Source organism: Podarcis erhardii (assembly GCF_964252035.2).
Source record: "Podarcis erhardii genome assembly, chromosome: 3".
NCBI classification, from domain to species: Eukaryota; Metazoa; Chordata; class Lepidosauria; order Squamata; family Lacertidae; genus Podarcis; species Podarcis erhardii.
Window position 1 is genome coordinate 9,864,254 of NC_138507.1, and position 12,764 is coordinate 9,877,017.

General features: G+C 45.0%; 1 protein-coding gene across 5 annotated transcripts in view; it reads left to right on the top strand.

Annotated features, from left to right (window-relative positions):
• Positions 1-3,697: 3,697 nt before the first annotated feature.
• The window catches only part of FBXW11 (F-box and WD repeat domain containing 11), a 92,980-nt gene continuing 83,913 nt past the window's right edge, over positions 3,698-12,764 (top strand). For 2 of the 5 annotated variants that reach the window (XM_081855541.1, XM_081855542.1), the window contains exon 1: positions 12,219-12,346. Coding sequence is in view for 2 of the 5 variants with exons in the window: in XM_081855539.1 (XP_081711665.1) it covers positions 12,302-12,346 (45 nt within the window). In the remaining 3 variants the exon portion in view is untranslated. Of the gene's footprint in view, positions 3,934-12,004; positions 12,347-12,764 lie in introns of those variants that run through there. The other 3 variants (XM_081855543.1, XM_081855539.1, XM_081855540.1) reach the window with 3 other exon arrangements.

Here is a 12,764-nt window from a genome sequence, read left to right on the forward strand (position 1 = left end):
CTTCCATTTTTTTATTTTTGTCAATTTTTTTTTCTTAATTTCCAAATTTGTGACAAACATATAACAACAACAACAAAAAAAAATCAAAAAAATCAAAAACAAGCAAACATAAATCCTAACTGTAATAATTCCATTTTTGTTAACATTGTTGGGTGACTTCCTCGAATCCCCCTGGCTGAATTTCCATATATATCATTGTAGCAGTTTTCCAAAACTAATTTAACCTAAAATTTACATTGTCAATTAACCCCTTTCTTTCTTTTCATTTTAACTTTAAACATATTATTCTATAACATCACATATTTAAATCCTAGGCCAATCTGATACTTGCAAGTAATTTTATTTAAGTTATCTTAACATATTTAGCTAAATAGTCTTTAAATTTCTTCCATTCCTCTTGCTATTCCTCCTCCTTCTGGTCGTGGACTCTTCCGGTTGGGTTGGCTAGCTCCCAAAAGTCCATCATCTTCATCTGCCATTCCTCCACTGTTGGGACTTCTTGTAATTTCCAGTTTTTGGCCAACAAAATTCTAGCTGCAGTTGTGGCGTACAAAAACAATCTAACATCCTTCTTGGGCAATTCCGAACCTGTTATTCCCGGTAGAAAGGCTTCTGGTTTCTTAATAAATGTATATTTCAACATATTTTTCAATTCATTATAAATATTTTCCCAGAAGTCTTTCACCTTGGGACAGGTCCACCACATATGATAGAATGTATTTTTTTTCCTTTGCATTCCCAACATAGATTATCACTCTTATGGTAAATCTTTTCTAGTTTTACAGGGGTTAAGTACCATCTATACATCATTTTCATGACATTTTCCTTTAACACCGTACATGCAGTGAACTTGACCCCTTTCTTCCACAACCTTTCCCAATCTTCAAACATTATGTTATGTCTGACATCTCTTGCCCAATCTATCATCACAGATTTCACTTGTTCATCCTTTGTGTGCCACTCCAACAATATCCCTTCCATTCTAGGCAAAATTTGAAAGCAAAACTCGCATCTGACTCCATTCTTCCCCTCCAAGTCTGGTGATGTCATAGTGGAGGGTTTATGACGGAAGGCGACCTATCCTCTTGCTCAGTGGTTCTGAGCGCTTTCTGAAGGAAGGGGCCGGGTTGCTGCACTAAGGCTGGGTATGTCTTTCTGGGGTAAGGACTCGGCGGGTTGGGTTGGATGGTGTTTGAATCAGTTTTCAGAAAGGCATGGTTTGCCCTCAGTTTCTGACACTAGCCACTGAATCAAAAATAAGGAGCCATGTAAGAAATAGTTTCCCCAAGATCTGATACAAGAATCAATAACTTCTTTAAAGCTACCATATTTTTCACTCCATAAGATGCACCCGACTATAAGACGCACCTAGTTTTTAGAGGAAAACAAGGGGGAAAATACAGTGGTACCTTGGGTTACACACGTTTCAGGTACCACTATAAATGCATATTAGAAAAAATATAATTGTTCTCCAAGCTGTCGTCAGCAGTTCAGAATGAGTCTCAGAAGCATATGAAGTGGCAAGTTGAGTATAGAATGGCATAATTCGTTCCAGAGGTCCGTTCTTAACCTGAAACTGTTCTTAACCTGAGGTACCCCTGTATTCTGAATGAAACAGTGGATGTATGATTTTTGTGGTTCATGCTGTGGCCACAGACATGTGATTTGACGGTGAGTTTGGGGTAGCCCAATGCAAAAATCCTGAGAATCCATGTGGATCCGTGCTTTGTAACCATGTTTCTGCGCCATTGCATCTTATGGAGGTAAAAATACGGTAAGTTTGCTAGAAGGTATAATTGGGTTGGTTGGTTGGAGGCCTTAAATCTGAAGTGTACCATAATTCTGGTGGGGTTATCGTCCACAATTGTGCGGCTGTATGTTCAGACTTTTCTAGGAAAGAGCTTCGGGGTTCTTGAGCGGTGATTGCTGCGTTGCACTAGATGACCCTTTAGGTCCCTTCCAACTTTACAATTCTATGACTTGCATGATGATTTTCTTCTTCTTCGTTAAATGATAGCAATGCAGTTCTTTGGGCATTATGAAAGTCCACAAGGCGGGCTCTTCTATAACCGTTCCACCTGCTTGTCCTTTATTTCTATGGTAGTTTCCAAAAGAGCATTGCTAGTTTCCCTCATTCTAGTTTTCAGAGGCTGTAGCTGATTGATACACAAAGTTCGCATGCAAGCTTAAAAAAATCACCACCACTGTTGTTTTAGGTTCAAAATCAGGAAATTGGGCTACCATCCTATTATCCACATATCTGGGAGTAAGCCCTGTTGAGTTCAGTAAGTTGATATGCAAAGGACTGCACGGCTGGTTTTCTGAAGGTTTATACGATGCTTGCTTTTGTACCAAACTTAGCTGCTGAAATGTGTTGTTGTTGTCTGAAGTCGACCCATTCCTCAGGCAAAATAGATGACACAAAATAGAAGAGACTGAAGTTGACAACTAAGCCTGGTTTTTTTTAGGACACAAAGTAGCTCTGAGATCGTAGACAAATTTCCCAGAAGAAAGAGCAAGATGTGTTTTGATTCATCCGGCTTACTTACTGGAAAGAAGGCTGAAAGGGTCAAATTTAGACAAATTTCAGAATATTTACTTGGTTTTTCATTTCTTTCTCATTACCCAGATATGGATAAATAGTGCCTGAATAGTTTGGGGTCGGGCTATGCCAACTATTAGGTAGAGACGGGCAGCAAGTGATACTGAGGGGACAGGAAATGGTTGTCAGAGAGCTGTGAGTGTGTCATGATTCTCTGACTGACGGTCGAATAAAAAGGTTGATTGATTGATTGTGTCATGTTTGTGCCCCTAAAGCCAACTGGCTGCCCTCAGATGGTGGATGCATCATTCTTCTCCCATCTTATCCTTACAACAACTCTTTGAGGCAGACCAGACTGATAGCGACTTGCCCTAAGGTTGGCCCATGGTCCTCATCCTTTAGCGGTGACTAAAAACTACTTTAATAATAATAATAATAATAATAATAATAATAATAATAATAATAATTTGTTTATACCCCGCCCATCTGGCTGAGTTTCCCCAGCCACTCTGGGCGGCTCCCAATCGAGTTTTAAAAACAATACAGCATTAAATATTAAAAGCTTCCCTAAACAGGGCTGCCTTCAGATGTCTTTTAAAGATAGGATAGCTGCTTATTTCCTTCACATCTGATGGAGGGCGTTCCACAGGGCGGGCGCCACTACCAAGAAGGCCCTCTGTCTGGTTCCTGGTAACCTCACTTCTCGCAATGAGGGAACCGCCAGAAGGCCCTCGGCGCTGGATCTCAGTGTCTGGGTTGAACAATGGGGGTGGAGACGCTCCTTCAGGTATACAGGACTGAGGCCGTTTAGGACTTTAAAGGTCAGCACCAACACTTTGAATTGTGCTCGGAAACGTACTGGGAGCCAATGCTGATCTCTCAGGACCAGTGTTATGTGGTCCCGGCGGCCTCTCCCAGTCACCAGTCTAGCTGCTGCATTTAAAAGAAGTGCTTCGCAAGTGTCTGTCCCCGGGTGCTAGCTCAGAGCAATATCTGCCGGCGATCTCTGGCAATTCTTGAGGCCATCAGCACTTGCTATGTCGACGGCATCACATTTCCTCCCGAGTGACCTTGGCCGTTCATCGTAGCACCTGAACTTTTAATTGCCATCGGCTTCTCTCCCTATGCTTACGAATGCACCAATCCATCCAACAGCTTCTCTCGCTGCCAGGGCCCATCGGAGAGCAAGTTCAAGCTGTCAGCCTACATCACACTGATGGAACGGATAAAGGATCATGACTAGCTGGCTGGGAGCAGGAGCCGACAGCTATGTTAGCTGACGGGCGTTTGGGAAAACAAGTCTTTGCTAACAATGCACTTTGCAGCTTTCGAGATCGGATGGGGCCCGCCTGCCACAACCCTGCTCTCAATCTGTGTGTCAGAATTTCTTGGTGAGTGTGCTTTGTTCAATGGGTCCCTTCCTCTTTCATCCGGGAGCATTCCATTGATACTTAACCAAGATGAAAAGATCCCTACAAAACTCTCAGCACCAGGGGAAGCAAGTTTCTGGTGCCCTTGACATGGGCTTTCATTAGCAAAATGAGGTGTTAGAATGGACTGTCCCACTTAAACTGCCGGGCTCTGGAGGACAGGAATGGGAGAATCTGTCGTTTTCAGTTTCTCCAAGGTTCTAATTTTTCCAGCCAAAGTCAGTTCTCCATAATCCTTTGTGATATTTTTTTTAAAACACCCTCATAAACCTTAGTGTGAATTCCTACTAATATACACGTTTTTGTCTGCAGTTTTGCCTTTTGCAAACCAATCCATGAAGCATGTTTTGTATGTTGCTTTCCCTAACGTGTTTCACTCGTATGTTACTTTCACAAGCCATTGTGACGTAATGGTGAGAATGTTGGACTAGGACCTGGGAGCGCAGAGTTCGAATCCCCACTCAGTCATGAAGTCCACTGGGAGTAACTGTCAGTCACTGTCTCTTAGCCTAACCTACCTCACAGGGTTGTTGTGAGGATGAAATGGGGAAGAGAAGAACCATGTGCACCACCTTCAGCTCCTTGGAAGATAAGGGTAGTATATAAATGTCAATTATTATTATAATTTGGGATGCGGGTGGCGCTGTGGGTTAAACCACAGAGCCTAGGACTTGCTGATCAGGTTGGCGGTTCGAATCCCCGTGATGGGGTGAGCTCCCGTTGCTTGGTCCCTGCTCCTGCCCACCTAGCAGTTCGAAAGCACGTCAAAGTGTAAGTAGATAAATAGGTACCGCTCCGGCGGGAAGGGAAACGGCGTTTCCGTGCGCTGCTCTGGTTCGCCAGAAAGCGGCTTAGTCATGCTGGCCACATGACCCGGAAGCTGTATGTCGGCTCCCTCGGCCAATAAAGCGAGATGAGTGCCACAACCCAATAGTCGTTTGCGACTGGGCCTAATGGTCAGGGGGCCCTTTACCTTTACCTTATTATAATTACTGGGTGGTATATAATGTCAATTCTTATTCTTATTATTATTCTTATTATTATTCTTATTTATACGCACACTTTAGTATATGCTCTTCTATGCACCTTAGTTGGGGGGAGAATTTCATTGCAAAATTTGAAAGTGTGCAAATTTCAAAGGCCGGCTGTGTTTCGGTTCACATGCTTTTTCAGAAAATGTGAACTAGGTATGTTCACCTTTAAATACAAACTGGATTGATTTCTCCCCCATCTCAACTGGAGGGTTTCTGAATGTTCCCTTATGTAAACAATGGGGGTGGGGGTGGAAACCACACAATTCCTGTGTAAGTATCAAATTAGCACAGCACAGATTGAGCAGGATTCGAGCCTTTCTCCCTGATATCCCAGGCTAGGGCTCTTTCCCCAACTCCTCTTTGGTGGGAAATATTTTACAACCAATAAAGGCACCCCATGCATAGTGGCACAGTCCATGGTACAGGCCCCTCAAATTTCTACCGCCTCATTATAGACCAGGTCTAAGCTAGGGGTAGGGACGCGGGTGGTGCTGTGGGTTAAACCACAGAGCCTAGGACTTGCCGATCAGAAGGTCAGAGGTTCGAATCCCTGCGACGGGGTGAGCTCCCGTTGCTCAGTCCCTGCTCCTGCCAACCTAGCAGTTCGAAAGCATGTCAAAGTGCAAGTAGATAAATAGGTACAGCTCCGGTGGGAAGGTAAACGGCGTTTCCATGCACTGCTCTGGTTCGCCAGAAGCGGCTTAGTCATGCTGGCCACATGATCCGGAAGCTGTACGCTGGCTCCCTTGGCCAATAAAGTGAGATGAGCGCTGCAACCCCAGAGTCGGTCACGACTGGACCTAATGGTCAGGGGTTCCTTTACCTTTACGCTAGGTGTATTTAAAACCACTGGTCTGCGGAAGGATCATTTTTTAAAAAATAAAAATAAAAATAAAACCACTGGTCTGAATTGTCCTGGGGAATCCCAGTCCTTTACCAACTCTGTGGGAGAGGGTAGCTCAGAAGAGGTCACCAACAATCATATTGAGAGACTGGCAAGTGGTCTCTCTACTCTACAATGGAGATGCTGAAGAGTTGGTTGGCAACCCTGCCTACAAGCTCAGTGGTGAAAACCCCCATTTTCATTCAAACATTGGCCAAGCATGGAGACCAGATATATAGGATGGATGAGTGTGCTGTGTAAATTCACTGCAGTTGTTATTATTATCCGCACAATATTTTAAACATACTGACAGATGGAACATCACTGAACGTAAAGGTTAATGTTGCTAAAGTTATAACCACCAGTGGAATCTCTTTTAAACAAAATGATTATCGGTGCAGAATTCAGACACTGAGAAAACAGAAAAGCATACAAAACAAAGCAAAACTTTGCCTGGGCACTGATGGCAGTCAGTGCACAGGCAAGCTGCAGAGACCTTTAGTTGCTTTCGTAAAAGCATTCAAATCAAACAATTTAGTAAGAATTAGCTCTCCCCAGACAGACTCTCTGACCTACAAATTCAAAATGGACACTAGACTAGTCCAAAGCAAATTAAAAAACAGAAAACAAAACAGATCAAAGCCCAAAGTCATGGGACAAACTTGAAAGAAAGAAAAAGATTAAATAAGGGAGGGGTGACATAATTTTTAGCTAACTCCAGACCTCAGTTCTCAGGGAGCCCTAGTGTTACTTGATCGCCTAAGATGTAAAGCAATTTCTTGAACAATGAAGAGCCTTGTGGTACCTTAAAGACTAATGAATTTATTGTGGCATAAGCTATTGTCTGGTGCATCTGAAGGGGTCTCTGGTCCATGAAAGCTTATGGCACCATAATAATTTTTTAGTCTTTAAGGTAGCACAAGACTCTCTTTTATTTCTGCTATAACAGACTAACATGGCTAGGCCTCTGGAAGTAATTTCCTGCAGGAACTTCATAGGTAATAGGATTACATCTCTAACAAAGAAATAAGCAGAAACACTCTGGGTGGCAGGTTTAGCTACCAAGACTTACACAAAGGAAGGGCTCCGAATTTGATGGGCCATTGATTTGGGCAAAGGAGTCATTGTAATAACCAGGAAGAACCATTTACACTTGGCAAAAATCATAAAAGGATGTTAATTAAATTCTAACCTACATTTTTTTCTATAGAAAGCGCTCCCCTCCCCCTGTTCTGAACCAGATACATCAGATCGCAGCAGCTGTGATGCTCATGGTATATTAGCCAATAATATACTACAACTGTAGAATAATATTCTGTAAACAATATTCCACAGAGTACAACTAGAATTCCTTCATAACATGAAATATTTTTATGACGTGGAGCTTAATCTCCTCTTTCGATAGCGCCATCCTATGCATGTCTTCTCAGAAGCAGGCTATATTGAATTAAGTGGTATTTACTCCAACCTAAGTTTGCACTGGCAAATTGGGGGTAGTTCAGCCATTCATCATGTCAGGGAATAAAAATTAATGTAACATTTTAGGGATTTAGTGCAACTAAGAATAGCAGTGGATATCTGAAAATGTTTTAGTTTAGATTAAATGTGAAGTTTAAAAACAGGTGGATAATTTCAAATAGTCATTGAATATGGATCCAAAACGGTCCATAGTAATTTCAATTGCCAGAGTAGGTATGGAAAAAGGTTCCTTTTTAAAAGCAAACTTACTGTTACTCTTTGTTGCCCCAGGGGTTGTTGCTTTTTCCTTTGGAAAATGCACATTCTTTTGAAGGGAGAACTGATTTAAGTTTACTCAATCATGTGATTCTGTCTTAAAATACCAATGAACTCCGTCCATAATGCAATTTTCTCCTTATTGTGTGCAGATGCCCTGAAACATAAATATTCTATATATAAACGATGAACAAGCTATAACCATATTAATCACAGTGTCTGGGAAAGAATCATGTGAACAGGACCTAAAAGTTAGGAGCGGGGCTTTTGTTCAGCCGGAACTCATCGGAACGCAGTTCCGGCACCTCTCAAGTGTGCGCCATTGCCATTCTAAGAGAAAAATGGAGGTGTTCACGGTGGGTTTGGTTTTTCTAGAAAAATAGCACTGGTAGGCTGCTTTGCTCTTCCCAGCTCATTCTGCTTCTGTTCTGTACTGAACCAAGACATAGTTTTGCTTGAGTGTCATCTGAATGTGGGCTCATGGTTTAGCTCTCTCCGCACAAATCACAAGCTGTAACCAAGGCTTGTCCTATGGTTTACACTGGCAGGGGTTGGCAAAGTTTTTGTGGCTTGGGCCGGTTCACGGTCCTGCAGACGCCGCGGTGGGCCGGAGTGGGCATGCATACACACACACACACACACACACACACACTATTTCTGGAGCTTCCTGCAGCCAATGGGAAGCTGGCTAGCATCATTGAAGGCGGTTCCCGCTCTGCTCCGTGCCGGTTTAGTGCGGCACACGGGAGCCGTCCGAGTGGGCAGTGGGGGTCCATGGGCCGGTTAAACAACCCCCATGGGCCGCTTGTGGCCCACGCGCCTTAGGTTGCTGACCCGGTTTACAGTCTGGGAGTTGTCTAGTAGAGCTAAGCACGAGCCTGGGTTTGAATGACACACTAAGCCAAACCATAGCTTAGCTCAGTACTGTGCAGCAGCAAAATGATCTGGAGAGGAGCAAAGGAACCTCAATTGCCTCTTTGGAAGACATGGGTTGGCACAGAGCGACATGCAGACTGGGCCAGAGTTTGTGCAGAGACAAACAAACACCTTCCATCAGATCTTAGGATACAGGCAGGATATGGGAAATGTGGCTACCCAGGTTTAAATTCCAGCTCTGTTATGGACCGATGATGCTGGGAACTGCCTCCCTGTAAGGTGGTTCTGTTGTTTTTGCAAACTAAGGATGAGTCAGACATGGTAGTTTTAGTTTCAGTGACTGTTTCGAGAAAAACTTGCAACTGAGATGTGGCTCTCACTTGTGGGTGGATCCATGTCCTAGAATCCACGTGGACCAACATTTTAGCAATCCATGTGGACCAACATTTTAGCAGTCTAGAGTTTGATATTCAGTGGAAGACAAGAGTGCCTGGAGCGCTCTGGTCCATGGGGTCACGAAGAGTTTTAGACAACTAAACAACAAAAACAAAGCTTGATATTATTAATGCAGAAGCACAAGTGAAGGACAAGTTTCCTGTATGGTAGTAGATGACAATACTCTTTTCTTGATTCATTTCAAGTGTGTATGTGTATCATAATTGGACCAGGTAACATAAGACTACTTAATATGTGAGACTCCTCCCCTTGCTCCTTTATAGTGCGAAGGAAAGACCTTTTTGGTGTGGCATCTCTGAAGTTCCTCCTGCCAAAGACCTTAAGAAGCATGCCAGTCACCTTCAATCTTTTCAGACCCTGGACCTGACGTTTAGCACAAATATTGAGACCCTTCTCTTATTTTATTTCCCATACATTTGATGGCGATAGGGTTGCTTTTGCACTCCATGTTAGAGGACAACACTGTCCAGTTCACTTCCTTCTTCTTTTGATAAATCCACCTTCACCAGGAGAGGGCTAGGCCGCTTTTTCTTCTTCTTCTTTCCAATATGGAGATTTCCGCAGCATTTTTCTTGTCACACTAAAGTCAACGCAAATTGACTGGTTACAGTGCACTCGGCCAGCCTGGTGAATGGTTCAGATTCTAGAGTTCTCTTAAACACACCATTAGAAATTTGGGCAAAACTTGGTGTTCACGAAATCTGAGAAAATAATGAGTTGAAAAAAGTATGCTTCATTGCAGATACAGCTCTGAAAAAATGTTAAAAAATAATTTTCAGAGCTATATTGATTGCCACTTCAGCCAGTTTTTTAGAACAGGTATTTTCAGACCCAGAAGTCACTTTTAACCCAAACAGGTATTTGGAGACACATTTATTAATCTTCTACCATTTGGTAGTGGTCTGGTCACGACCCATTTTGGATCAGGACACACACACCCAGTTGAAAACCAGCGTTTTAGCAGACGTACTCCCTTCTTTTTGTTGCCTGGCATGACTCCAGGTAAACGCTGCCTAGGGATCCCTGTGCCAATCTCAGTTGTGACGTCTTTTCCTTTTAAGAATTTTTTGTAAGCTATGCAGAGAGACTCTGGCTGGCTGCTCCTGAGAACATGATGCTGGAATGTGGCCTGATCCGCTGGAGCTCTTCTTGTTCTTTTGGGGCCTTTAAAACAGGATTGGAATTGCTGTTGTTTCACGTTGCCATTGTGTTATGCATTGGATATTTTCATTTCAGATTTTTACGCTGTTAACTTCCGCAGTATTTAAATTTGATTAATGAGGGTGATGTACAAACGGCATATACCCAACTCTTGCTGTGGAGCAACCCACCCTGGGCCACTTTCAGACCCTCCCAAATGTCCCTGGATTTATAGAAGCCGTCCCAGTTTCTGATCTGATCCTGGAACATCCCGCTTTCCCTTAGGACATCCATATTTTCATTGGAAGGTAAAGCAAATAATTTAGACAGTGCCTATATGATATCGAGCAACAGAATAATCTGGCCACAATAAGGAAATTTTGTCCATGGCATGATTATTTTCCACCTGGTCATTTTGACACTTTGGCACCCTGTTTGAAAAACACAGATGCGCTTTCATTTCGCAAGATTGAGGCTGTACTTGAGGGTTGATTTCAAAAAATTCCACTGGGAAAACGGTTACGTCCATGTGGAGATGGCAGTATTGAGTCAGTGGCTCATGTGCTTTTGGCTTGCACTCTTTATAGATTTGAGGAGTGAGGTTATTACCTCTCTACTATTGTCCATGACGGGTTGCTCAACCATTGCTACTGTGTCCTTTCTTTTAGCAGATCAAGATGATCAGGTGACAGCAAAAACTGCAAACTGGGGGCGATTAGAACAAGAGCTATTATTTTATTATTGATGTAAACCCCCAAAATGTACTTTCTATAGTTTTTACCTCTATTTTCAGTATTGTATTTTATTTTCTTGCTATGGCTAGTGGCTGATGCAAATAAAAGATTCTTCTGCTATCAGAGGATATGCAGTTTTGCGACCCTTGAGTCAAGGAGATAAGGGACTATATAAGATGTTTAATGGCAGCCCTGCGTAGGGAATTTTTAAAGAAATGTTGAATGTTTTATTCTGTTTTTTATATGTGTTGGAAGCTACTCAGAGTGGCTGTGGCAACTTAGTCAGATGGGCAGGGTATAAGTAATAAAATTATGATGATGGAATAGACACCCCTATTTTCATGGGAGAATACCTATAGCACAACATATATAAAAAAGCATAATAAAGCATTAAAAATATGTTATGCTTTATATATGCTGGAAGCTGCCCAGAGTGGCTGGGGCAACCCAGTGGAATGGGTGGGGTATAAATAATGCAATTATTCGTATTATTATGGAATAGGATGTCCCCATTTTCATGGGAGAGTAACTATCCCCACAGGCTTATGCTGCAAATAGTCCTGTGAGGACGAATATAAATGAAGTGAACCGATAAACATACATTGAGAAGCGGTAAATTACGGAAGGTGGGCGGTATACCAATGTAATACACAATAATAGCAATAATATTAAAGGGAATAGCCGCCCTCACCCTCTAGCGCTGCCATACACCAACGTGGGGCCCTCGGCGCCCTCACCCCTGAGGTAAAGGCGCCCACGACGGAGCCTTTTGTGAGGAAACAGCGGCCTGAGGCGCCATGAGGCAGCTCCACTGCGCCTGCGTTCTGGGCGCCTGCGGCCTAGGCCTGCTTTCCCCCCCGTCGCCGGCAGCAACCGGGACCCCCAAAAAGGGCCTCGCCCCGGGCAGCTGGGAAGAAGCAAAGGCGCAGCACGTTCCTTCGAGCCAGTTCTTTAAAAAAAATTAAAATAATCCGCCGTTGGGGGGGCAAAAAAACCCCTCCTCGCCACCGCTTTGCATGCCGGGAAACGTAGTTCCTTTAGCCCCTCCGCCGCGGGGAGCGCGAAGCACTCCCCCACCTCGGCGCTATGCATGCCGGGCCTTGTGGTTCTTTTTCCCGCCGGCCGGCGCAAAGCCTGTCGGGAGCCGTAGTGCCTCTCCTCCTCCCCCTCCCCCTTTGGTCGCGACGGCGGTTCCGACGCGGCTGCTGAGGGGGAAACGGTCGCCGCCGTTGCTAACGTTCGCCCGCCCGCGCGCCGCGTCGGCCCTTGCTGCGTCACTTCCTCTTCCGGGCGCGCGGCCGAGGAGGCGGCGGCGGGTCAGTCGGTCGATCTATCGGCAGCCGGCCTCCTCCTCTGAGGGAAAAGGAAAAGGTGGTGGTGGTGGTGAGGGGCGGGGGGTCGATACGGGCTTTTCTCTCCTCAGCCGCCGAGGAGGAGCCGCCGCCGCCATTCCCGCCGCCGCCGCCGCCGCCATGGAGCCGGAGTCGGTGATCGAGGACAAGACCATCGAGTTGATGGTGAGTATGAGGGGGCCGAAACCGACGCCGGAGCCCCTTTTCTAGCCGCCGCCTTCTTCCCTCAGGGCCCCAGAGGCGCGGGCGAGGCCTCGCGAGGAGAGGAGACGCCACAACCGGGCCGGGGGGGGGGAACCGGGCGAGAGAGAGAGAAAAGAGAAGGAACGGGAGGCGCCGGCGCGGTGGGAGCTGGTCTTTTTGTAGGCCTCGGGTTTCGCCTGCGCATCCTCCGCTCCCTCCTGCCTTTTCTTCCGTCCCCGCAGCGGGGAGCGGGGGGGGGGGGAGGAGGAGGGGGCGGGCCGGCCGGCCTCGCACTTCCAGACCCAGGTTTCTTTCTCTCCTGCTCTTTCATTCGCAAAAGGGATCCTCGGAAAGCCGCCTTTCGACGCTGCCCGTTATGTGTCAGCTGGGAAAGATGGGG